At 39.3% G+C, this 25,843-nt stretch overlaps 2 protein-coding genes across 5 annotated transcripts in view; one reads left to right on the top strand and one right to left on the bottom strand.

Annotated features, from left to right (window-relative positions):
• The window catches only part of ANKRD28 (ankyrin repeat domain 28), a gene marked incomplete at its 5' end in the record, with an annotated part of 121,099 nt that extends 110,350 nt beyond the window's left edge, over positions 1 to 10,749 (top strand). For all 4 annotated transcript variants that reach the window (XM_080639454.1, XM_080639453.1, XM_080639452.1 and 1 more), the window contains 4 exons: positions 30 to 112; positions 253 to 335; positions 2,608 to 2,699; positions 8,722 to 10,749. In XM_080639454.1, coding sequence (XP_080495580.1) covers positions 30 to 112; positions 253 to 335; positions 2,608 to 2,699; positions 8,722 to 9,008 — 545 coding nt within the window. In that variant the 3' untranslated portion in view covers positions 9,009 to 10,749. The remainder of the gene's footprint in view (positions 1 to 29; positions 113 to 252; positions 336 to 2,607; positions 2,700 to 8,721) is intronic.
• An 8,214-nt stretch (positions 10,750 to 18,963) lies between these two features.
• On the bottom strand, positions 18,964 to 23,759 carry BTD (biotinidase; the record flags this gene model as incomplete). The annotated part of the gene is made up of 3 exons (XM_080611425.1): positions 23,529 to 23,759; positions 21,753 to 21,902; positions 18,964 to 20,148 (listed from the first exon to the last, which is right to left on the bottom strand). The coding sequence occupies exons 1-3, from the start codon at positions 23,745 to 23,747 to the stop codon at positions 18,964 to 18,966; spliced, it is 1,554 nt and encodes a 517-aa protein (XP_080467551.1). The 5' UTR covers positions 23,748 to 23,759.
• Positions 23,760 to 25,843: the final 2,084 nt, after the last annotated feature.

Genomic DNA, 25,843 nt, shown 5'->3' with positions numbered 1-25,843 from the left:
ACATTAAGGCTAATCTTTTATTTCCCCAGAGGTGCTGGTTAGCAGTGCTAAGGCTGATCTGACTTTGCAAGACAGTTCTAAGAACACAGCACTCCATTTGGCTTGCAGCAAGGTGTGTATGTAGTCTTTGACTTACCAGTGCTGAATGTTATTGAGCACTATTTGCAAATACTAACTTGTTAATGTTAAAAGGCATCCAAAGCAATTTTTGAAGAGTATTTGTTATATGACAGATGTTTGTTCTGTATTAAGGGTCATGAAACTAGTGCCTTGTTAATACTGGAGAAGATTATGGATAGAAACCTCATCAATGCCACCAATGCAGCCTTGCAAACGTACGTATCAGCACTGAGTGTGTTTTGTGGATGAGTTTTTGGTGTGTGTCTTGTTCATAGCGGAAGGAGATTTTTCAGAACTTTTTTTCCATTTTGGTTGAATTTTAATTGCTTAATAAGTGCCAAGAGTTGAACCGACTTGAAGTAAAACAGTGTTTTGCTCATACTTAAAGTTCTAGTTTTAGCTGGGTGAAAGGTACAACAAATAAATCTTACAGTATTGTGACTCAGGGAATCCTGTGTGGAATTAATGTGATCCACTGAGACCCCCTGTAAACCAGTATTTTCCTGGTTTATAAATTACTGCATTTTTTCAGTTAAAACTCATCTCAGTTTACAAGTCATTCGAGGCAAACTAAGACTTGCTCTTCAAAGGTAGCTAATTAAAACAAAAAACCTAGATGAAGTACGCTTTTATTCTTCAGCATGCTTTCTGGTAGCAAAAGACACCTATTCCTACTAGGATGAATGACTATTTTCTATTCGATATTATGGATAATACAGTATTCTTAACATTTCATGAAGTTCTCTCAGGTAGAATGAAGCCTATTTTGTTAGCACAATCATAAAGAAAACGTGAAAACATAAAAACATAGTGGTATGTCATACTAAGGAATATATGTCAGGATGAGCTATTAAAATGACTGCATTTTTTTTCCTTTTAAAGAATTTGTTTATGTTACAGGCAGTATTTGACACTTGATATGTAGCTGAGTTATGTACATGAGTTGTTAGACTGCTATAATAACGCTATCACAGGCCATTTAGAAATAAAAATAATAAACAGTAATTTATTATTACTGGAACAAGTAAGCAACTCATGTATTTTTCTGGCCTTACATCACTTCTGGAATGTGTCTTGTTCAAACTCCCACAGTTCTTCCAACTATTCCCAGAAACCTGCTTGAACTAAGGAGTTAAAGACTTCTTCCTCTGCTCTTGCTGCTCCCCGTAACATACCTCAAGCAGCATGAAATAACCAGAAAGCAGGAAAGGGATTGATTGCCTAATTTCTGGCTCTAAGTGAGATTCAGAGAAGAGAAAGCAATAATGAGATGGGAACAGAGGTGGGAAAGTATGCTACCACAGGCTCATGTAATTCCACCCACATGCCTTGGCTTATGTAGTCTGATCAAGGGATGTCATGGGGAAAAATAGGTACATATTCACACCTCCATGAAATGTTTATATAAATTGCAAGATTTTAACAGTTGTTTAAAATATTACTGGTTTAACAAATGTGGTTTAGTAACTAAACTGACTTTCTAATCAGCTTAAACAATGTCCTTCTTTGCGGCAAGATAAACATTAAAACTGTTTGCCTCTATATTAAAATTATTTTAATTACAGTACATTTTTCAGTATATCTGGTGTGCAGTGGTTCTTGAATTTTAGTACTTTACTATAAGCACCATGGATACTGCTGCCCCTATTTGTATCGTTTGCATTTCTGGTCTAAGTGAGTCACTTGTTTCCACATCAAAATGTAGGTCACAGTTAGTTCAAGCAATTTTAAGAATCTCTAAATGAATGAAGAGCACTATAAAGCAGAAGGGAAGTAAGCTGATTATTCTGTTCCTGCTGACTGGTGGTAGGGTTTTAAATCAGTGGGAACCAATGCTGAAAAACTGTTGCATTTGAAAAAAATAGTTAGAATACTGGAGGTAAAGCTACACTTTCCTTGATGGATCAAGTCACCATAAAATGGAGTTATGGTTAATAGTTTCAGGTTTCTAAAAGTAATCTGCTTTTCTTGCTTCTTGCATTATACTTAAAATATTTTTTTAATCTCAGTCACAATGGAATATAGTAGTTTCTAAAAGGAAGATTAAATACTTCTGCATTCTCTTGAAAGCATTTATGTGCAGTAAAATATGACTACAATTCTGCTGTTAGCATGCTAATGATTATTGCCAGTGATGCACAGTAACTCTCAGATGTGACAATATCTATTACAAGAGTTCAGCGAAGGATTTATCAACAGTAGGATCTTAACACGATACATTTCACAAGCAGACAGGTCTTTTCTAGTAGCTACTTCCCCACTGTGTGGTGCCATAAAAAGAAGAAAGTGCACAATTGTTATTGTAGAGCTCCTTGGCAGTGAGAAGAGTTTTGCTGGTTTTCCTGTTTTAATTGTTATGATATTTATATAATGTGTAAATAACATACAAGTATAAATACTTTAATATTCATTTAAGTAGATGCAAGCTACCTATCTTACTTAATATCTTGTTCTAAGGTTTATATAAGAGTTTGCTTGTCTTCACAGACCTCTGCATGTTGCTGCTCGGAATGGACTAACGGTTGTAGTTCAAGAGCTTTTAGGGAAAGGAGCAAGTGTACTTGCTGTAGATGAAAATGGTAAGAAAAACTTAACTTTATTTCCTCATAAGGAACAGTGATCTTAAACTCAGCTCGCTGGAAAGCAATAACCTGTTGGAAATTTCACGTGAGCCTTGCAGTACATTCACCCATAGGACAGAAGTGTGTTGGTGATGGGTCATTTTAACAAAGCAGCAGAAGTTTAAGGAGAGTGAAAACTTTCAGAACAATGCAGGTCACAGCACAGAAATACTTGGTTTGTATTTGTAGTTAATATGTATGCCCTATAAATACCCTATAAATACCCTATAAATACACTGGCTTTGGCATACTGAGAATGGTCAGAAGAACCATTGAGTAATGCTTAAAGTAAAACATAACTTTCAGCTATTAAGAATATGGATTGAATTGCCATTCATTTTGTCACAGTAGATATACTGGTGTTATCTTTTAAAAGCAAGTACAAATTACAGAGCTCAGTTACTGGTCTCAAGCTTCTGGCTCTTCAGTTACTGGTCTCAAGCTTCTGGCTCTTCAGTGTATTTTGGTACAGAAGTAAGAAAAAGTAACTGCTTTCTCACAGAGAGTAAATCGTACCCCTTGTAAGAAGAGCAAAAAGAAAATTAGATCTACTGACTTCTTATTTGCATGTTTTCTTGTAAGACATCTGTGCTCCTCCAAAGCTGTGCTTTTAAAAGCATTCAACAACTCCTGCTTCTACGCCATACCCCAATGGGTCCTAAATGAAAGCAGTAGCTGGGATTTGAGGGTGGAGAGGGAATGTTCTTGCTTGTTGGTTGGGGCTTTTTTTGTTTGGTTGGTTATTGGTTTGTTGGGATTGGGGATTGGTTTGGGGATTTTTTTTTTTTTGTTGATTTGCTATGGGATTTTTTGTTTGAGTTTTTTTGGTTGGTTGTTTATTGGGGTTTTTTGGATCAGGTTGGGATGTACCTAATTAATAGTTCTAATTGTATTTCCAGTTTGGAAATTTTTTCCTTTCTTAATGTTTACTGTGACTTTGTTTCTCAGATTACACTGCTTAAAGGGATATGGGTGATCTAAAGATCATTCCTTGCCTAAAATAGTGGTCAGAGGTAACTGCTAAGTGAAACTCTCTAAAATGAAAAGATTGGGAAACCTATCTTTTGAACCTGTTTCTCATCACAAGTATGCTAACTGAAGGTGTTCATATTTATGTGGGCTTTTATTGTGCAGCTGGACAGACTGTTGTTAGGGTGGGTCTTTGACCTAGCAGAAAAACTTCGCTTGCATAGAAGTCACGGTTCTCTGGCAGCCTGGGAGTGTAACTGCAACATGTTAAGACTTCTTAATTCTGCTCATATTTTAAATAACTGAGTGCTGCCTGATCTTGTTCCTCACCATGGTTTTCTTTCTAGTATCAATTGCTTTGTTTATAAAATTTTAAGTATCCTTGAGAATATTCATAATGAATTCGTTTTCTGTTAGATGAATGTGCCAGCTTGAAGTACAGTGTGTGCAAAGGGATGGATACTTTAAGTTGTGGGAAAGCAAGGGAAACGTTCATCTGTCACTAATTTTATTTCCTAATTCTTGTAAGTATTAGTAAGCCAGCGGGCTTGCAAAAGTCTTCTTGATTTTCCATAGTTGTACCTTTTACATTAGATGGAAAAGCTGGCAGTAGTGATGGGCAGGTTCTGCTTTACGTCTACCTATCTTGGATTTTACCATCTACTACTGGAGTGTGTTTCTAAAAAAAAAAAAAAAACCAAAAAAACAAAAGCCATGAATTTATTCAATTCTCATAAAGTAAAAATATAGGATAAACTTTTAGTGGAAAGGAAATATGACTAGTGGTGAAAGCTTTGTGTTTATCAAAGCAGACTGTAGAAATAAATACTTTTGAATATTTTAGCTGTTCTGAAGAAGATATAGAGACCTTCTTAAGAGGATATAGAAGGTACAGACCGTAGGGTACCCTGTGATTTTACCTGCATGACCACAGAGCAGACATGAGGAAGTGGGATGGAAAATCTGCCTTAGCTCTAGAGACATGGGTACATGAGTTGCAGGGAAAAGCAATTACAAAAGGGGGTTCTTCCAAGAAAATTGCTGCTCCAGTGGGCAGTTCCCCAGAGGGAGCAGAAGGGGCTGATCCTATGGAAAGAAATGCTAAGAAGTAAATGGCAAATGCTGTGACCAGGACTAGAGAGCCCCTGCCTCCAGGCAGGTGGAGGAGAGGGACAACCAAATTTACTGGACCGTGTGGATCCGATGGCCGGGCACATCAGTCCCACAGGAATATAAGGCTCTTGTAGATACTGGTGCACAGTGTGCCCTGATGCCATCAAGCTGTCAAGGGGTAGAACCCCTTGTATTTCTGGAGTGACAGGAGGATTCCAAGAGTTGACTGTACTGTAGGTGGAAATCAGCCTAACTGGGAAGGAGCGGCAAAAGCACCCTATTGTGACTGGCCCAGAGGCTCCATGCAGCCTTGTCATAGACTGTCACAGGAGAGGGCATTTCAAGGACCCGAAAGGGTACTGATGGGCTGTTGTTATACCTGCCTTGGAGAAACTATGATATTAAAATAACTAATAATAATGGTGTTATTAAGGTTTAGGAGTACGATTCCTGCATTTTGGGGGGAGTGACATCAGTAGCAGTTCTCACTCAGATCTTTCAGTTCTTTTCCCATGTTTCCAAACCTGTGATGATGGAATTTTGCCATCACCCACATCTAAAAAAATTGCATTGAGTTTGAGTTATTTATGCAAGTTTACTTGTCTTGAAAGAGATTACTAACTTCTTGTTTTGTTTGACACCACCTGAAGGGTTGGGTTGGGATTTTTTTGGTCACTTAACCAACTTTCCAATTTTTGGTTTGTTTTGGGTTTTTCCTTTGCTATTTAACTTACTAGGCCAGCTGCATTTCCTGCTACAATCTGTCTTTTAGTTGTCATATTAACGTGCACCACAGCAGTGAGAGGAGGCATTCTCTACAACTCCAGAGAATGACATAGCATGGAGGTTTCTCTTACTTTCTAGATTCATCATTACAGTGAAAAGCCTTTCAAGTTTTTTTAAGAAAAAAGGGGGGACATTGTTACTATTTTTTTCTCCTGGAAAAGAATCCAGTCCTTCCTTTACTCATATTCTGGTTTATGTTGGAGATCTCCAGATTTCTGGAAGGAATTTTTCTTGTAAATGCTTATGAGATGACTCATGCCTCAGATGATTTTCTTCTCTTTCCCAAGTGCGAGACTTCATTCAGTTTATCTTGAGAGCTGTCTTTGCACTGACCACATTAATAACCCTCTGATTTTCCTGTAGGCGCCTTCATGGAACCTTTCAGGCCCTCAGGGAGGGAGCGTCTGGGTTGGGGGAGCCCTGCTCTTAAGGCAGCGTCCATCACAGAGGCTCTGTTTTACTATTGTGTGTGAGGTAGCAGCTTCACCTCACTCTGCTTCTATTGCCCCATCTACAAGTACAGATTGTAGGGAACTTTGTATGAGAACTGAGTAAGAGTATTTAAGTGGAGCTCGTACATTTACCAACATCTCAAGTATTTATACCTATTGTTGTCCTGACGTATCAGTGATCACTTTGCAGTTAAGAGACATAAAAATATAATTTGTTCTTATAATTTTAAAATAACATAGACAAAAATAAAGTGGTGGAGGATGCAGATGTCAGTCTCAAGCAGTTACTTAAGGCAAGAATAAAACTGTGATATTTCATTCCTATTTATGAAAGCCAGGAGCTTAAGACCTACCATCAAATACTAGTATGAACATTGGGTTTGGAGAACTTTTAACAGGAACAAGTAATCTGTTTAGTCTTTATGTTGGCCTTTAATGTTTTTTATGATGAACTGGGATGCTCTGTTCCAGAATGAGCATAACTGTGAGTATTAGCAAGATCTTAGCAAGAAGCAGTCTTTTGAAAAAAGGGGAGGGGAATGACATGACTCAGACTGGAGTGGAACCAAGCCAAAAAACCCAAAAAGGTAGCACATATCTGCTCGTTTTTCTTCTTTGAACTTTCATCAAATCACTTAGTGAAAGAAATGGTGTTGAATATGGCCAGCTTGAATAAACTTTGTGTGTCATCTTACCTTGGTACAACCTCCAGCAACTCTAGGTATTGTATGCATATGAATATCAATTCTGAGCCTTCTGTTGTGCCTTACGTGCCTGAAATGCAGTTTTCACCCACATGTAGTGAGTGCTGGCCCTTGCTTCTGAATCCTCTCAAAATGTGTCTCTTCTGCAGACTGTTAAGTGAGCTGTTTAAGTGCTGTGATACCTTACTAACAATGAAAACATCTGCTGCGCTGCACTTCTGTACGGCCCTATCGCATGGTCAGCTGGTGCGTTTTGTGCTTGACATACCCGTGTGTTTCCTTGGACTGTATGCTCCTGTGGGCAGGGACTGTTTCTTACTCTGTTCCGAGCATCAAGCACAAGGTCTGTCCTGAGCAAATAATCAACTGCAAGATTGTCCTTGCTTGCCATTTCTCAATTTGCATCTGCAGTGATTTCCCATAATGTGCCTACTGGTTTAAAACTTCTGTGCAGTTGTACGACACAGTAACTACTCATGGGCTCTATCCTAAAACTTGGCCTGGATTTACTTCTGCAATAAAGATGATTCCTTAGCAGTTGAAATGCTTGTGGTAGAAAGGGCACTGCCTCATTTTCCATGCCTTCCTAAGATCTGGATAGAGATCCATCCTGAAGTTTGCTTTAAAGCCACGTATTATTTTAAATTACTTGTGTGCCTTTGACCTGGATGTTTAACCACTTGTAAGTTGTGGACTGAGGGTGGTGCAGGAATTTACTCCCAAATGTACCCAAATGCGAGTCTTCCTGTTCAGCTCAATGTGGGCATATCTATCACATGAGGTGAGAGGTGCAGCAAGGGTGCTACATGGTGATCTGGCCACCCACTTCTGTGTGGGTCTTGGCAGCAGAATCAGCTGTTATGTATGGTTGTACTTACATGATTGCCCTGCTTCTAGAGCTGCTATTGTCACCACCAATTTCAGTGCCTCAGTGTTGGAGATATACCCTAAGACATGTACTAAAACTAATCCTCAGGTGCCTTGCTGAATGGTAAGCCATAAAGCCAGAGACAGGAGCAATGCAAGGATCTCCACTGAGGGGAATTGGAAGCATTTTTCCTGACATTTAATAGTAGAAGCAAGTACGTAGCAAAGGGGGAAGCTGCAAAAAGAGAAATGTTGGAGGACTGTTAGAGCCACAGTTACCCAGAAGAGACTTCACAGTTACATAACCTGGCTGCAAATCATTCCACAGCTGGAGCCCCCCTGCATTTGGGACTTGTCACAGTAGCATTGCCTGGCAGGAATTTGGCCACACCGGTTGGACCATCAAGTAGTTTCTCTCTGCAAGTTGTAGCCTGCTGCTGCTAGTCCAGCTGACATTTCCATAGACTTCTGTGGATTTCTTAATTGATATCCCTCAAATAGACGTTAGACCCTGGGTGTATAGTTTATATTACTATATATTGCAATAATGTATAGGTTGACTGAAACTGGGCACTTTGCCTTTTCAGTTAACTGGCCTGATGCTTTAACCAGCTTGTTACTGTGATAGGCCAGTCTTATTAATATAACTGTTAGTGGTGAATGTGGAAGCTTCTGGATGAAGAAATCCCTGACATGTTGAGCTGCAGTTTCTGCAGTGGCTCTCTAGTGAATGCCTTCACCCATCACTCCTGGTTGCCTTTAGCTGCCTCTCCCCAGCCAGGTGACTGCCTCACCATTTTCATAGCCAGGCTTTTCTTGCTGGCCTGGAGTGTGTGACTGTGCTTAACAGAACATCTGTATTCCAAAGCCCACTAACTCCTGGGTTGGTTTTGTAGCTGAAAGTTAAAAAACTCTAATTGATAATACATTTAATTTTATGGTGGTTGTGTTTTGATTTATTTTTTAAAAAAGCAGTGCAGAACTAAGCGATATAAAATACTTTTGCAGCTGAAAGATGACATGATCTTGGGGAAACTTTTACATTGTCCTTATTTTAAATGAAGGTTTTGTTTTCTCTTGACTTTCTAGGTTACACACCAGCTTTGGCCTGTGCGCCCAATAAGGATGTGGCTGACTGCCTCGCACTCATTCTGGCCACGATGATGCCTGTTTCATCGAGCAGCACATTACCTTCCCTTACGTTCAATGCCATTAATCATTACACCAACACCTCAAAAACTGTCACCTTCGATTCCTTGCCCATCATGAGGAGTGACCATAGCTCGTACTGTACTTTCAACAACATTGGCAGGGAAGGTGGCTATCCATACACAGAAGAAGACGAACTCAATGACTCAGATTCTGAGACCTATTAGTAGCTGTGTTTTGTAGGTCTGAAGAGTTCACTGTCACGCTGGAAGGTCAGACTTGTGCTGTCATAAAGCTATCAGTGTCTGAACACAAAAAGAGGACAGACCTTTGAGAAGATGTTTTTTATGTGGTTGCATATTAAAAAAATAAAAATCTGTGAGACTCTAGGAGGATTTTTAAGAGCTGATTTTGCAGAAGAAGCAGAAATTCTTGAATAAGTACTTGGAATCCATGGCAAAAAAAAAAAAAGGAATGTCAAAACTGTTTTATTTAACTGTATTCTACCGTTCTGTTTCTGGTGCCGGGAGTAATTTCTGCAGACTGGGCACCCTACTTGATGTAAATGAACGACACTATTGTACAACGCAAAGGATGCTAGATTGAAATATTATCAATGAAACTCAAACCATTTTGAAGGCAATAAATGAGTTTGGTACAGGAGGCATTGTTTGTGCTGCAAATTGCCAAAGGACCAAATAACTTAAAGATTTTTTTGTTTTTAATTAAGTTTTTGTGAAAACTGGAATAGGTTATTTGAGAAGTTGTTTCAACCAAACCTTAATTACTTCTGGAAAAGAAGCTTAGATTTGGTTTTAAATGTTGATTTATTTTTTTTTAATCATCTGAAAGCCTTCCGACACTATTAAATGTACCATGAAAGAAAGCAGACGTGCTTTTAAGTTTTATTTTCTTTTAGGTGAAATGAAAACAAACTTGTCGTACTTTTATAATACTAAATTTAAACCAGCTAACAAGGTGAAGTCAGGGTGAAACGTGTACAGTGTAATAAGCAAGGGGAGGGGTGGGAGCAGTGGGAGGGGAGCGGTAATTGTTGCACAGTTTTAGGCTTCTTTTTGGTTTTTAATTTCTGGGGTTTGGATTGAGATTTTTCTTTTTTAATTTAAAACTACACGAGTGACCTGGAAATTCTGAACCTACATAAAAGAACTGCAATGTCTCAATAACCCTGCTGCGACTGAGAGTTCTTTTCAATAATTAGTCCAATCCTCACATCATAAATTCGTGTCTAAGATTAAAATTTTATATCCCTACTATCACTTTTTTTCTTTCCTTATCCTGGAGTTACAGGGGTGGGGGAGGTGAATTTAAAAGTATATTTCCCTATTAGAGAATAAAGTACCGTGTCTGGTCTGTGGGAAGAGCTGTGTATCTTTGTTGTGCTCCATTTAGAAAGCAGACAGCAGAAACAGGTCCCTGTAAGGTAGTTCAGATGCACCCGGAGATTTTTATTTTTTTTAATTTATAACAGACTACTGTGGGGTTTTTAACTGCCTGAAGAATGAAAAAACTGACATGAGTAAGCTCAAATTCTGTCTGTTAAATATGAATATTTACTTTATTTGGCTCTGCTTTAACTATAACTGCTACTTTTCAAGTGACTTTGTCTGTGTACATGCAAGGAATCCTTGCATGTCCTGGTAAAGTACAAATAAATTACTACAAACTGATTCCAATTTCCTTTTTATCCTTTTTGTATTGTGAAACTGGAAATCTTAATGATATTGTAAATTATCAGCTGGTTTTCTGAACATAGTGCGGAAACACGGGACAATATTTTGATCTATTTGATAATTTTGAGGGGTTTTTGAAGAATTAATGAGCATGTACATAGAAATAGTAACTGCTTGAATACTGTATTTACCTGCACTCTTTCAGTACTTCAAGATTCCTGTATATTTTACGGTGTATAATAAAACCCAAATGTGAGTTCTACTAATGAATAATTTATTTGTATCTACTGAGCATTAATGACAAAGTCTCTTTTGTTGAATTGTTAGAATTTATAAATCTACTTCACAAAGGCTTTGCCAGCATTTCCATTCTAAAGTGAAGCTGAGCTATTTACATTTAAAGCATTTTTAAATGTCAGTTACGTCATTAGTCCTTTAGGCTTCCTTTTAAGTACCACTTTCTTCGCCATTTGTGCCTGTGCTCATTGTTCTACTGTTTGTCTGTGAGCGGGATTAGATGACTTGGGGAAGATGGTGATTTCTGTACTTTGTTCCCTCTGAATCTTTCAAGTATGGGGCAGTGTGGGAGTGACATACGTGCCTCAGCTGAGCATGCAGGCAGCACTCAAACTCCATGCTGGCCTGTCCTGAGATTCATGGCATCTGTTTAAATACAAAGGCTAAGCAGACCCATTTTCCTCATACGCTTGTGGAAAATCTGATTCCAAATGCCAAGTAGCATGCCTGTTATTTAAAATGGTAACAACTGCATGTTTCTGTTAATGAAACTGCCCGGTTTTTGTTGATCCAAAGGAACTGAGAAAATGTGATATTAATATACCTTTATTATCTGCACTAACTTCTGTTTGACTTCAAGATGGCGTTACCTCAGTGTGTGGTGCTTGTAGCCACAGGGCAGTTTATAGCAGGGGACTCTCCTTACTTGAAACATTATTGGGGAGCAGAGACTGAGCTACATACATCCACTGTGTGCCTGGATGATGGAGGTGTAAAAGTTGGGGATTTGGACATGGCATACGGGCAAATACAGGAAACAGGGCTGTCGAACACCTTTGTTTTCTTATGTCAGTTAGAAATTGTGCCTCTTTTCCATTTCATTGCTACTCACCTTTTGAGGAAGAAAACCTTTTCACTGCATTAAATTGCATTATTTTTAAGTTTTGTGAACTTCTAAAGAGCTAAAGATCTGTCCTACTACAAACTGTTAAAAGTTCCATTTAGGAATTCAGAGTTCTGTGATTCGTGTCTCATCTATCTCATCATACGAATTTATATAGTGAGGCTGTAGATTGCAATTTGCAGGTATTTGGTTGTTCCTATTTAAAACCAAACGAGAACAAAGAAGATCCTTCCATTACTACCTGGTAGGACAATAATTGTGCCTTGTTAAGTGATAATTGGGACTATTATCATTAGAATGTGGTCTTACTCCGAAACTGGAACCTTACTTGTTTAAAGAACATGCTACTGTGGTCAGAGGCCGCTTTCTTAATGAGAGGTCAAGGAACAGAAGGTTCCTTGGTTTTGTGGAACAAGAACACTGCTGTCTGTGGCTGGTGAGGGGTTTGTATTTAGGAAGAAGGTGTTCTTTTGGAAACTCAGTCTTTCCAAAAGAAATCCTCCTCTTTTTGTACCAATGATTAGGCATCATCACAACCTTCATCCAAGCAGCCTCTTGCATTTTCACTGAGAGATCAGTGAGCCTTGGCTGGACCACTGAAGCAGTATGTTGGAATAAAAGAAACCCTTTTTATCCTGAAAACACAAAGTCAAATGGACTTCAGGAATGAGGACAACCAGCTCTGCTCAGCTTTCTCTGTACTTGTGGGATGTTTTATGTGTTTTAAGTTCTCAAGGTAAGTGTTCTGCAGGAGAAAATGCCAAATTAGTATTAATCTCCTAGGTTGGGCTGTCACTAGCTGTCACTATGTGGTAGCATAAATACTGGATACTGTTAAAATCACAGAATCATAGAATGATCTGGGTTGGAAGGATCTTAAACATCATCCAGTTCCAACCCCCTGACACGGGCAGGGACACCTTCCAGTAGACCAGGTTGCTCCAAGGCCCATCCAACCTGGCTTTCAAAACTAACAAAGAATCAGTCTGCCTCTCTCCCCCACCAAGAGTATAATCAAAAAGGTTTTTCTTGTAATCTCTTAACAAAACCTTGACCCCTGCGTCTCTTCCTTTGTGTTTCCTTCTATTACTCTTTATTGCTTCGCCACACAGATATCTCAAAAATAATCATGTATTTGGAACAATCAGAGCTAGAAATACACACTTCTTAACTTGGATCTTGGTTGTGATTGGTTGTTTTGGGTTTTTTTCCTGGTTGTATATTTTCTTGTTTAAAATTCTGGCTTGTCTACCAGGCTAAAGAACTAATAAATGTTTGGTTGAAAAAAGTTAATATTTAAAGTAAATTACTTCAAAACTTTCCTCCTTTTAAAATCTACCCAAAGGGCACTAAGGATGCCAAAGCTGTTACTGAATCTATAAGGAAGATGACTAAAAAGGAGCATGAGGTTATGCTTACAGATTCTTCAATCTAGTAATTCTGGTTTTGAGAGGGACTGGCCTTCCTGCCTTGCCTAGAGATTATGTCCATTTAAAGGCAACAACTACTGCAGTAACCCAGAATAACATACTCTGTTTATGTTCTAGTTTACATTAAATCTAGCGGTTGGAGATGTACACAAGTGTTGTTCTGGAAGCTCAGCTTCTTTACTGTATGTTTGTGGTGAACTTTGTTAATTATGCAATAACTGGGTGAGAGGATAAGCTTGTAGAAAGATCGTAAGCGACAGTGAACACTACGAAGGACTGCTGTCTGGCATATATTGTGTGAAGTTGTTTCATGTGCATCATCCTGGAACACTTCTAACAAGACTGGATGTGTCGAGGGATCCCATACTACTGAATTCCACACTTGGATCAGTGAGGTTCCCATCTTCAAGACTGAAACCTGAATAAAAAGGGTGAATGTTGATGGAAACAGCAGCTCTGGAGTATGTGCTGTCTGGCTTGATGTACCACATGATGGGCGAGGGAGCCCTGTGAGCTTCCCTGGCTGCAGCTGGAGGAGGAGCCGGCAGCAGAACCACCAGTCTCCCCATCTCCTAACACTTTGCTCTGTGGCTCTGCCAACGGTATGTATCCACTTCGCCAAAAATGGCATCATACTTTTGGTTAAAAAGCGTGGATTCCTGGTAACAGTAATTCCTGGTAATCCAGTCCAGGCTGGAATCGGACTAATAGCCTTGGAGAGAAGTGCCTCTCTACATAAGTAGTTAAAACTTTTACCACCACTGCCAAAGTCTGGACTTGAACTCAACAAAATCCGTTCTAATATCAAGAAAAAGTAAGCATTTAAATGCTTGAAGGTGGTCCAGCAAATTCATACAAATCCTTAAATCTAAGACTGGTAATTATTGCCTCTTTTAGTAATCTCTCAATGATTCGTGATAACTTCCTCATAATCCTTTGATCTGCTGCAGAAGCTAATGGGATGGTTGGAGAAGAATTCTTTCAGAATAGGATTAAAAAACTCCTTATAAATCTGAAGCTGTAAAAATTAGTAAGTAAAACATTATATGTAAGAATTTATAAATCCCGGGTCTCCTTTACAGACTGAAACCTGAGACCTTAAATGTGAAGAGATGCAATACAAGCCTCTGAGTTGTTAGCTGGTAGCACTGGTTTTTTCTTTTTCTGGAGTCCTTTTCTCACTATAATATCCATGTTTTGAATCACTTTAAGTGTAAAGGAATCACCGTGCATTAATTTCAAATGGCAAAACAACCGATTCTTAAAATATTTATCATGATCTATAAGCCTTATCACAAAATCCCTTAGTTTTACTATTTGACAGGAGAAGCAAACGCCTGGCTGGATGTTGTAAATGCCAGCCAGGCCACTTGTTTGATCCACGTATTGCGCCTACTGAGAGAAAGACTGAACTGGCAGCCTCAGAAAAGAGCATTTCTTTCAGTTGTTCAGTTACCCAGAGCCCAGGAAAACTGCAAGGGTTCTCGTTTCCTTTCCCTGGGGGAAAAATGGTTACAGATGTGACTACAATTTTCAAGCTGTGGGCTTCTTCCTGTCTACAACTCATGTCGCAACAAACACTCTGAAGATGAGTATTCCTGCTTGCAGGACTTGAAGATTTCTTGCAACTCTACCCAACCTGGTATGCCAGTCTCTAATATCCTAGTCTTCCAGTGTCATAGTCTATTTGTCTTCAAATAAAGCAGTATCTGACTTACCTGTGTTTTTCTGGTGCCGTGTGCTAATTTACATGAGAATAAACCGAACACGGAATGGAGGGAGCTAAGTTTTAACAATATTCAAGGTTGGGAAAAGAACCTTGCATTATTTCACCATGTAACTGTAACTACAGTTGAGTAATATCGAACCTAAAGAGCCTTTCAAACTGTCTTAATATTGTTAATGCTAGTCAATATTTAGAGGAGAAAAACACCTTACATGCTTTTTGTCATTAAAATTGAAATAGAGGCAGCTAGAAATTCTGCTATTCAGACTCACAACAGAACAAAAAACAAACCCCAGCTTCTAAGCCTTGTCAGATGACAGACGTGCAGGCTTTCTTCTCACCGTACCTGGGAGTTGACTTCGTTCAGAAAGCTTAAGACACTGAGGTCTCAGATGTTGTTTTTGAAAGAATAGATATGATACCTTAAACAGTTTTAAAGCAAAATCCAAGGATTTGCATCCCATCCTGGCAGGTATTTCCCATCCCTTGCCAAACTTTGTTATTCAAGCTGTCTGCATGGTTTTCCTGAAATCTTAGAAATCCTTCTAAGAATCTGTTAACTTCCTGAATTCAACATTTCTCATCTTTTCTACCAAGAATTCATTTGATCTGCTGTGGGTGCCACTAAACAATTGTCTTTGACTTCTGACCTGTGTTGCTGATGCCTGTCCTCCCAGTGAAGGAAGGAAGGAGAGCACAGTGGGTCTCTGAAGGACTTCCGCTGACCATTAAAAACTTAATTGAGTGGTAACTCTCACTTCAACCTGTGAATATTTGGGGGTTTTAGGAATGGCATTTGTCACTTTCTAAACCTACATAAATGGAGGAGGAGGGAGAGGGTGGTTCTTTCGAGCCACTGAATCTGTGTGCACACCATAGTGGTGGTTAGGCACTGTCCAGATCCTCTGACAGTTCTGAAAACCTTATTTTCTTCACTTGGCTCTTCACTTTAGATGGTACGTCTGAAGCAGCCAAAGAGGGCAGTTAGTGGTTTGTGTTGGTCCTCTTGGGTCTTCTGTGATGCTGGGATGTTTGTTAAACACCTGATGCTGCAAGAGAGGTCAGAGCCTGGGCAAGACCGTGCTGTGCCTCATAGTGATGGCTTCCTTACTGCTGCATTGGCCGCAGGAAGCCCTTGAAGCCCAGTTGATTCATACTGGTTCATTTTACTTGTGGAGATTCGACTTCATAAGCTTATGTGCACTCATGCCTTGTGAAGATCTTGTCCCAGATTGTCACCAGAGCCTTGGGCTATTCCCGTGCATCTCAACTCCAGTGTCCTCTTTGCTAGATGTCTCCTTAGCGTGCTTTCTGGTGGTTTCTCTCCCTGTAATCAGAGTATCCCACATCCACCTGGAAAACTCACTGGTCACATGAATCCCAAACCAGCAGACCCCTTATGAGGAAACCCCATGCTGTTCCCCCTACCTGAACAGTTTCTGTGGTTGTCCTCCCCTTCCTGGGGACAGTGTCAAGGCCCTTTAAAGACATCATCCCCTGCTGTCCGTATCAGGCAGGATGTTCTTTTGGTATCAGTACAAATTTCCAAATCCTGGTTTCACCTACAGTCAACAGACTGCGTGACTTAAAGCTGTCCTAGGCTTCACCTGTACTTCCTGTATGTCTAAAGATCCTTGTGCTCTGGTTTGGTTTTGTTGCACTCACAGATGAAACAGTGCAGGAAGCTTTAATAAAACTGTTTATGTCTGTTGAAGAGATAACAGATGATGGACTGTACCTCTTCAGTAAATGGTATGTAGCTTTGTTCACATGGACACTAGATTGTTTGGGAACAGGGCTGCATTCAGCAGGGCAGTTCTGGGACTGATATTCCAGTGCAGACTTCTAAAAGCCACCCATCGGTGATGGTGAGTGTCACAGGTTACTGCTCAGTTGCTCCGTTTCAGAACAGGATACATCTGTTGTCACTCAAAGATTGGGATGGTAGGGGGTATGTTAATTACTGGTAATTCTCCATTGTGTCTAGTACTGTCTGATCCACTTTCTCCAGTGTTTTTCTGCTAAAGGCTGCTCTTTTGGCTGAACAAAGTATGAGAACACACTTTCAAGGTGGAGACAGAACAACATGCCCCATGCAAATGGTAAGGCCAGAACATCTTGTTTTCTAATAGTTTTGACATATCCACAGTTAGAACACACTTTGCAAGTATCTCACAGATACTTTTGTTTTCCTTAAGCACAGAAAACACATGTAACACTATTTACTTGCTTAGCCTCATTCCTTGTGATACTGGTTTAGGACTAAATCCAAAACAGAAGTTAGTGCAAAAGGATGCGTGTTTTTCAGCCTACAAAGTAGAGTGGGGAGGCTTGTCTTAACAGCTGAAATTCTTCTTCTTTTTGGACTTGTTTGCATGGTACTAGAACCAGAAGCACAAATAAGCATCAAAAATGCTCTTCTGTTTTACCCAAATTCCTGCTCTGTAATTTGCACAGCATTTAGCAAGAACACTGCTATGGGTGCCAAAGAATGAATGATTAATAACCCTGCAGTGGGATGGCCTCCTTTTACATCAACATGTTTATAACCAATGAGATACAGATATTCCACTTTCTGTATTTCTGTCCAATAAATGTTGCAGGAGAAACAAACTTGTTGTGTTGCTGCATCAAAGCTGAATGTGACTAGGTCCTGGCTCACAGTAATGGAACTTGGATAAGGAAGGTCTAATAGAGCCCAAGATCGTCAATATTTATGTACTTACTTTGTGTAAATATTTCAGAAACCCTCAGGTAGAAATTCAGCAACTTCTTGGTTGTTTTGCTTTCTGAAGCCAGAAAGTGAGCTCGTTCAAAGCAGGAGCTTATTGAGCACCTTCCAGTGAACATACCTGTAGCTGCCACAGTGGTTTGAGCTTGAACACAACTCGGAACTTACTCAGATCACCCAAATGGAGACTCACAGCTCTCCTGTTAGTGCTCTGCTCCTCTGGGCTTGACTAACAGACTGAGCAACTGGAACATGGGGACTCACCAAAGGAATGGTTGCATTTATTCCATTAGTCAACAGCTATTATGCAGATTAAGTCATAACAGCCAATATGGCCACACAAAAAGAAAAAGTTTAAGAATAAATTATTTTATCTGAATTTAACCTCAAATTTATATCCTTTGAATATTCTCTTCCCAACTCCTTCACTGCAGTAGCACAGTTTGTCACTGCAGTACAAGTTACAGCACTTGCTAGTTGCTGCTCTGGAAAGAACGACGTTTTACTTATTTAGCAGCAGGATCCTGCCATCTGGCACAAAAAGTATTTATGTAAAAATCTTGCTGACCCACAATTCATTATGTGCTTTTCATAGCTCTTGTTGAATGAATTTATGAACAACAGGTAAGACATCTTAAAGTCAAAACAGTCTTGAAATGATCTCTCAAACAGGGAAAGTTAAAAGTATTTAAACAGTACATAACATAATCATTGATATTCGCTGCTGATGTTTTCTTTAAACACAATTTCTTGCACAGTAGGCTGGAAATTGTGTCTTAATGCAGTCTAGTTTTTCACAATCATTTGATATCCTCTTCCCCAGATTAGCTGTTCACAACTGTAACTCTCAGTTACTGTTAAAAGTATATCATAAAACTCACAGAGTTTTCTAACAGGATTACAGACAACCCAGTGGCCAGTGCATGGCTGTGATTTCAGCTGGGAGGTTTTGACTCATCAGAAAAGAAAACCAAATCATGGCACCCTAACCAAAACTCAGACCCTCACCATATACAACCTATATGTATGTATACAGGTACATTTTCATGCACAGTATTTCTGTCTCCATTCCCTTTCCTATTTTTCTTCTTTGCAATGGCTTTCCATTCCATTCCTTTCCATGCTCCTAGCCAGGACCCCAGAAAACCAAAGGATTAAATTAAAAGAAACAACTTAAGTTGAAATGAGAAATGTTATTTTCATTATATAAGACATCTCAACGCATTACAACAAGCCTTTATCCTCACAAGGCAGTTCTTTTACTTCTTTAGGTACCAAGGTACAGATAATACTTACAGCCTCTTAGGTTAAGTGCTTCACTTATCATTTCAAATGTGAAATCCAATCAGTAGTCATATACAAATACACCTGAAGCTTTAGGAAGTACAGATGTTCAACAACTTAAGAGATATGCTCTGAGCATACAGGCAGTTGTTTTCTGATTCAATCAAGTATCTCTGTTAGTCCTTTTCATACCATCGTCCATATAGAGCAGCTGTCAGTAGGCCAAAAGATGTCCTATTTTTGCTTATGAAATAGTGGTTGTTTTTCCAGCCCATGTGATCAGCAAAGTCCAAGGTAATACCAGATGTCAGCAGTAAAGGAAAGATGTAAGGGGTACTCATATTTCCCCATAGCTGGAAATCTATCAGAGCAGTGGCATGTGTAACCTCCTCTCCGCAAGTGCTGAAGTTGAGACCACCACACTTCACTAATGCACAGGCCTGGACATAGTATGTGCCATGCACTGTATGGAGCCCATCAAAAACTCCCAGAGCATATAATTCATCAGTTAAAACAGCTCTTCGATAGTTTAAGTAACAACAAAGGGTATTGGTACAAACTTGGAGCTCTCCTTTTTCCCCCCATACAGGAACAAAGGTAAAGTTGTCATACATCATTTCTGAATAAAATACAGGAAGGAACTCTTCATTTCCTTTTTCCGACACTTTGCTGGGGGTCTCTTCTCCCTCCTTAAAGCAAACTTGATCATCCAGTGAGGTGCCTATTAAAGTCTTGCATGAATGATGCAAGTTTTCTCTGACTCTTTCATTACTCTCCACATTGGTTTTATAATCTGTGGTAATCACAGGAATTTCTGCTACTATAAGCTTGCCACCGTAACTTTCCATGTTGTGGTAGATGAACGATTTGACTGGAGTATATATGCCACTCCCTGTCATGCCCAAGGTAGGGTGGTGGATATTAGCTGCTAAAATATTGATGTTGAAAGCTGTTGCAAAAGCTTGTTGAAATTCTACAGCAGACAGGAGTGGGAGCTGGTTCATCCACGCAGTTGGATATACAATTTGTTTCAAATTGTATTGTCTGATGAGGTTCACTGCAGGCTCAAAAAAAAGTATATCAAAGCAAGTGAACATACCAAACTTGCCAGCAAAAGGGGTATCAAAGAATTTATAGTCAGGTTCTGGTGGGGTATCAAAAGCATATTCAAAGTACAGATTGTGTTTGCAGTATGTGGCTACCAGCATGCCATCAGCATTGAACGCCACGTTGGTATTGAACTGGTATCTTCCATCAGAGGGACAGTGAGGATCTGTGTGCTCACAGGGCTGCTTAGTTCCTAAGTTTGCCACAAGGAATATTTTGTTCTTCAGAGCCATGCAGCTCAGACGCTGAAGAACCTGGAGAACAGCAGGGGCAAATGTAAGCACTTCAGAATGTGGACGAGTACACTTTACTTAAGCAGCTGTGACTTATTTAATACTTTTCAAATTATTATTTTCAACTGGAATGGAACACATTTGACCATATCTGTAAAATTTAAAAGTCCTGACGATCTGGAACCAGTAGCTTTCTAGACTGAAAAATATTTCAGATACTAATTTAAAAATAGCACTGACAAAAAATAATTCTGGGTTTTTATATGCTGAGGAGTAAGGAAATCTCTCTATTTCAAGGGTATTCATTTTCAGAAACTTCTGACTGTTGCAGGATCACCAATGGTTTCAAACACCACAGGTCAACTGAAAGCTTTGACATGGGAGCGTAACTCACCTGTGTGTCTGCCTTTAGAACAGCAAACATCTAATTATGATCATCAGTGGCTTTAAGCTGACAGAGGAGAGATTTAGATTAGGCATTAGGAACAAATTTTTCCCTGTGAGGAAATTTTTCCCTGGCAGTGTTCAAGGGCAGGTTGGACAGGGCTTTGAGCAACCTGGTCTACTGGAAGGTGTCTCTGCCCATGGCAGGGTGTTGGAACTGGATGAGCTTTAAAGTCCTTTCTAATCCAAACCATTCCATGATTCAATGATTTGCACCTGTAATGGCTTGTTCCTACAACTAGAGATTTTTACTCTATAATTAAAAAAAAAAAAAGATTTCTAGGTACAACTTGAGAGAAGCAGAGATGGAAATGGGTAGACTTTGCATAGTTACAGAAAGGAAAAACAAAAAGTCACAGACTACAGTATTACTGGGGTGTTTTTTCTGCACCATAGGCTGTATGTACCAGACTACCAGTACTGCAATCTCCAAATAGGATCTGAATGGCAAACTCAGCTCTTGCTTGCTTGCCCATCCTCAGATGGTAGTAAAGATTCACAGGGTGAAGTAGGTCACCATTTATAACCCTGATTCATGTTTGCACACAAATTCTGCCTAGTAGGCATCTGCATGATTACTTTCATTATATTGACTATTGTAACATTAAAAAGAATAGTTTGTATTACTAAACATGGTTATTTTCACTTCAGGCTCAGAACAGTTGACGAAAATACCAATTCTGTACCCTGCAGGTCACACTTGGTATGTGCCAAGCTGTGACCTCTATTCCATTAAAGCAGGTCAAGTCCTGTTACTTGTGCTGATCATTTCACACACAATCACTAGTCAGAATTTTCTGATGTCCTTAGGTTATTAAAACTGCATAATGGGAATGCATCAAAAGTGAGGGTAGTGTTATGTTGTTTTATATAAAACAATGTTGTTCAAAATTAAATCACACAATGTATCCTATTAGAGAGTAATTACCATTTCATGGGTTGGGAAGGATGAGATGACAAATCCAGATGGTTCATAAAGAAGCTAATCTTCTTGCATGTAAAACTCTCCTCTGCTAAGAATGAAACCTGCATAAACTTATGAGTCCATGAAAACAGAACCTGGTACTATGCGTTGTGGAACTTCTTGCTCACCTTCTTAAGCAAAACCACTACAGCCAGTTTCCCACTTGGAGCACAAATCTAGCATTCAGTTATTCCACCTCTGCAGAAATCACTCCTACCTCTGTGTCATTGAACAAATACGGCTCTCTGCATGGATTCCACTTCACAGACTGTGAATGCAGAACGAAATCTAAGTAAGGATAAATGGAGCTTCTGGTGAAGTTGAAACCATGGATTCCATCTTCAGGAAAAACAATGATCTGTGCCCCCTGTATGTAAAACAAAGGCGCTTTTTGTAGGCAAACAAAAACCAACCTAGATACGAAAGGCAAAAAGGGAATCTAATGGGTAAAAAGAGTTAAAGACAGTAAAGGATAACCCAAGTATGTTTTGACAGGAATGTAGTTTCAAAGTATCTCTTCCTTGATTTCATAGTAAGTATAACTATCTGTATAAAAAAATGGCTTATTTAACCTGACATTAACCTCTTACCTTGAAAAATAACTTATTGGACATTAAAGGCGTGCAAATAAGAGCAGACTTCATCGAAAGTCTTACCAAAAGTATTCTCCATTGATAGCAATCATGAAAATGGCATCATTCAGATTAAAGACTAATGATGTTAAAATTTGCCTTCATTTCTTTTTCAGAATTACACTAGTAGCACATGAACTTTGTCAAAGGTGCTGTATCTATGTCAAAGGTGCAGCATCATTTAATCCAGTCTATATACCTTGATTAGGTATATAGGGTTGGATAGAGTACTGGGAGTACTGATTCCAGAAACAGCTTGACTGTGGTTGGATGGAGCTTTGAGCAATCTGGATTAGTGGAAGATGTCCCTGGCCATGGCAGGGGGGTTGGAATGAGATGACCTTTAAGGTCTCTTCCAACCCAAACCATTTTATGATTCCATGATTGTGGTAGAAACGTAGCCATGACAGAGCTAGGCTGGCTGTACCTGAAGTTCAGAGAGATCTGAACTGTTCCTAAAAATGGGGTGAATTCCTCTTAAATCAGGCACAGTATCAGACACTGACATTCCTGTGACTTTTCAAAAGTCAGATCAAATGTGCTATGGCTTTGGCATAATTTATGTGTCCTGGATGCCAAACTGCATAACTATTATGCTTCTGGACTGTGATGCCCAGTCACCTGAACATCTAAAATATATATATATATATATATATATATATAAAATTAATGTTTTCAAATTGTATAAAAATGGTAATTCTTCTGTTCCAGAACAACACTTGTGTGAACCTTGCAAGTCAGTTCTTCTCTGCTTCCTCTGACTAGAACCAGCTCTGGATTTTCTTGGGGAAGGAAAGAAATCAAGCTGTACATAAGAACAGCTAGAAATGCTAATCTCTCTCCTCTAAATATATTTAGACTGAGAACCATTCCATGGAGGGCAGGAGAAAGGAATGGAAAACTTTACTTTCACAAAGTTGTTAATGGTGGAACATTAAGTTCCAAAGCATTTAACTTCTCTAGTTTTTAGAAACATTCAGGAATTTCCATTGAGAGCACTGGAATAAAATCAAACCCAAAGACAGCTGCCTGTAAGACAATCTTTCAATAAAAGCATTCCATTTAGGAAAACAGAAAGTAGCTGGCTATCCAGACCAAAATAGAAAATTAATTCCCCTATACTAAATAACTATAGGCGTGTTTTTCCAAGCTTGGAATATCTCAAGCCAGGCAAGCTGCTAATTGGCCTGATTTTTTTCAGAGCTGCTGGCAGGTCAGAATGTCTGAAAAACCAGACCGTAGTTATGTATATAAATATGGCTTTAGTTGCCTGGGAACACAAATGTGAAAGATTATCCTCAAACAGCACTTACTCTACATAAACACAGGACACATGCAATTGCTACCAAGCTGTGGCATACCTGTCTTGCAGCAGCCACTGCTTGCTGTTCATAGATGTCTAGGTTCCTGCCCATGAGCTCCAGTGCAGACTGTCGATCAACCAGGGCTGCCGGGTTAGGACTCAGTATGGACTCGTGTTCATACACAGCAGCAATATAATGCCCCTCCCTCTTAACTCTTCCTGAGACAACTTGACAGCAAAAGAAGCAGATGAACAGCTTCCAGCACAGATCCACCATTGTGTATGCCAGAAATCTAGAGCGAAAAAACCCCAAACAGGTGGGGTGGAGAGAGCTTGATCAACAAATCATGCCAGGAATTAAAGTTTACTATTAAATATGGACTGTAAATGAGACTCTCAGCAGCATTTGAACTGCGTGTGTTGTTTTTAAATTCCTAACTGACCACATGCATATTGTTTCTAAACCTTAAATCTAACTGTGTTGGTGCTTTAAGTAACTGTGTCCTGTTTAAAAGCATTTTCAGAAGGTGTTAATATACACATGCCTTCAAGGGTAAATTTAACGTTACCTGAAGCACAATAAAAACAGAATAAAGCCTTGGCGTCTTTGTCAACATGAATTAAAGTTACTCAATTTATATAAACAGTTTTGAGAAGTGATGTACAATAAGCTACCCTTGCTCTTCTGCATCTTGAAGAAAACACTTGGTACTTATGGGAGAGGGGGGTGTGATATCAGGAATAGAGGATCCTACTTTGTCCTGTGTAGCTTAGCTCTGCAAATGAAATACCAAAGTACATGTTAAGATATAAAGCAGTAGCACGGGGAGGGAGAGGAGAGGTAGAAAGCCTCTCACAGTTAAGGAAGCTACTTAAAATAAACAGTGTTGCACTTCACTGACAAAACTTCCTATTTCTGTCATCCCTTTAGAGCCAAAAAAACACCTATTTAGGACAGAAATGGGTTCTAGTCAGCTGTTCCTCAATTAAGTTGTCAACTAAGATGTAATTAAAATTCATCATTACTAGTGACGGAAAAAGTTGGTGAGCTTCAGATCACAGGATGGAACCGCTACAGGCTACAAAATTAGCCTTTTGGCCTTCCAAGCTGAAAACACCAACATAGAGAATTAGCAGTTAATGGGCTTCTACAAGATCTGTTTGACAGATGTGCTTGAAGAATTCTCTTTTTCTTTTTTTCCCTGACCATGGCTTATTTGCTGGTGGTCTGAAACACTCAAAGTACTACCCTGAACCCCTTCCTCGTTTAGATGCACAGGTTTGGCACTGAACAGCCAACTACACAGTCCCATCTGGCTGAATCTGAGCCAACTAAAATAACTCCTCTGGGTCCTTACCCTTGGTGGTAGTGACTACTGCTAGTACTACTGACGGTGTCTGAGCACTTACATGAGTGCTCCCTATTGCCTTTCCCTTAGTTGACAGCTTAAACAACAGAACCTGTCTATCTAACGGGTTGCTTCTAACAAGGAGAGCTGTGACAAGCCCAAAGTCTGAGCTTGGACACAGTAACCTTTCCAGCCAAAATTAGGATATCATCAGGGTTTCCTCAGCCCTTATAGGCTGTTGAGGCCCCAGATAAGTCTCAGCCACATTCTGGTAGGTTTTGCTGGTTTCTGTAAGGCAAAATGCTACACTAATAAATCCTTTCCTTGAAGAGAAGTTTATTTGCTTAGGGTCTATAGAGCTGTCACCTCATCTGAGCCATGACTTTAAAAGAAATTTTCATGAACTGAAATGCTTTACAATTTCATATTTTTCTGTCCCCTTCTTGTGACTTACGTGGTCTTTTGCCTGGCAGACATGTTTCAGTAGAAAGATTTCACTCAAATATGAGTATTTGAATGCAGTATTACCATCAGGCAGTCACGGTATTCTAGTTATAGTTCTACACAAAGGTAAAAAGACTGGTGTTTAAGTTTGGATGTCAACCCACACAATTTCCCCCAGTCCTGCTGCAGACTGTCTTCCTATTCAGTTTTCCAGAACCAACTAATCACAGTACATTGTGAAGCAAAGCATTCAGTCATTCACTTTTCAACAACTCTGGAAACTTACAAGTTTGTCAGCTCTCACCATACATAGATGTATACACAGCGCGAAACAATATATACCCCGCTTTTGAGCGCTTTTGTACTTGCAAGAATCCAACAGACTGAAAAACAGAAGTAGCACATTAATCTGGGTCCTCTTAAATGAATAAGAGCAAATGCCTGTTAAGTTATACTAACATTAACAATTATTAGTAAAAAAAAAACAACAAAAAAAATTGCTATGGAAATTTATATATTTTTTTTAGTAATATCCATTGTGTTGCTGTCATTCTGGTATATTGAAACCAATAAACCAATG

The sequence above is a fragment of the Psittacula echo genome (genome assembly GCF_963264785.1).
Source record: "Psittacula echo genome assembly, chromosome: 2".
Lineage (NCBI taxonomy): Eukaryota > Metazoa > Chordata > Aves > Psittaciformes > Psittacidae > Psittacula > Psittacula echo.
This window is presented reverse-complemented; position numbering and strand designations above follow the sequence as displayed.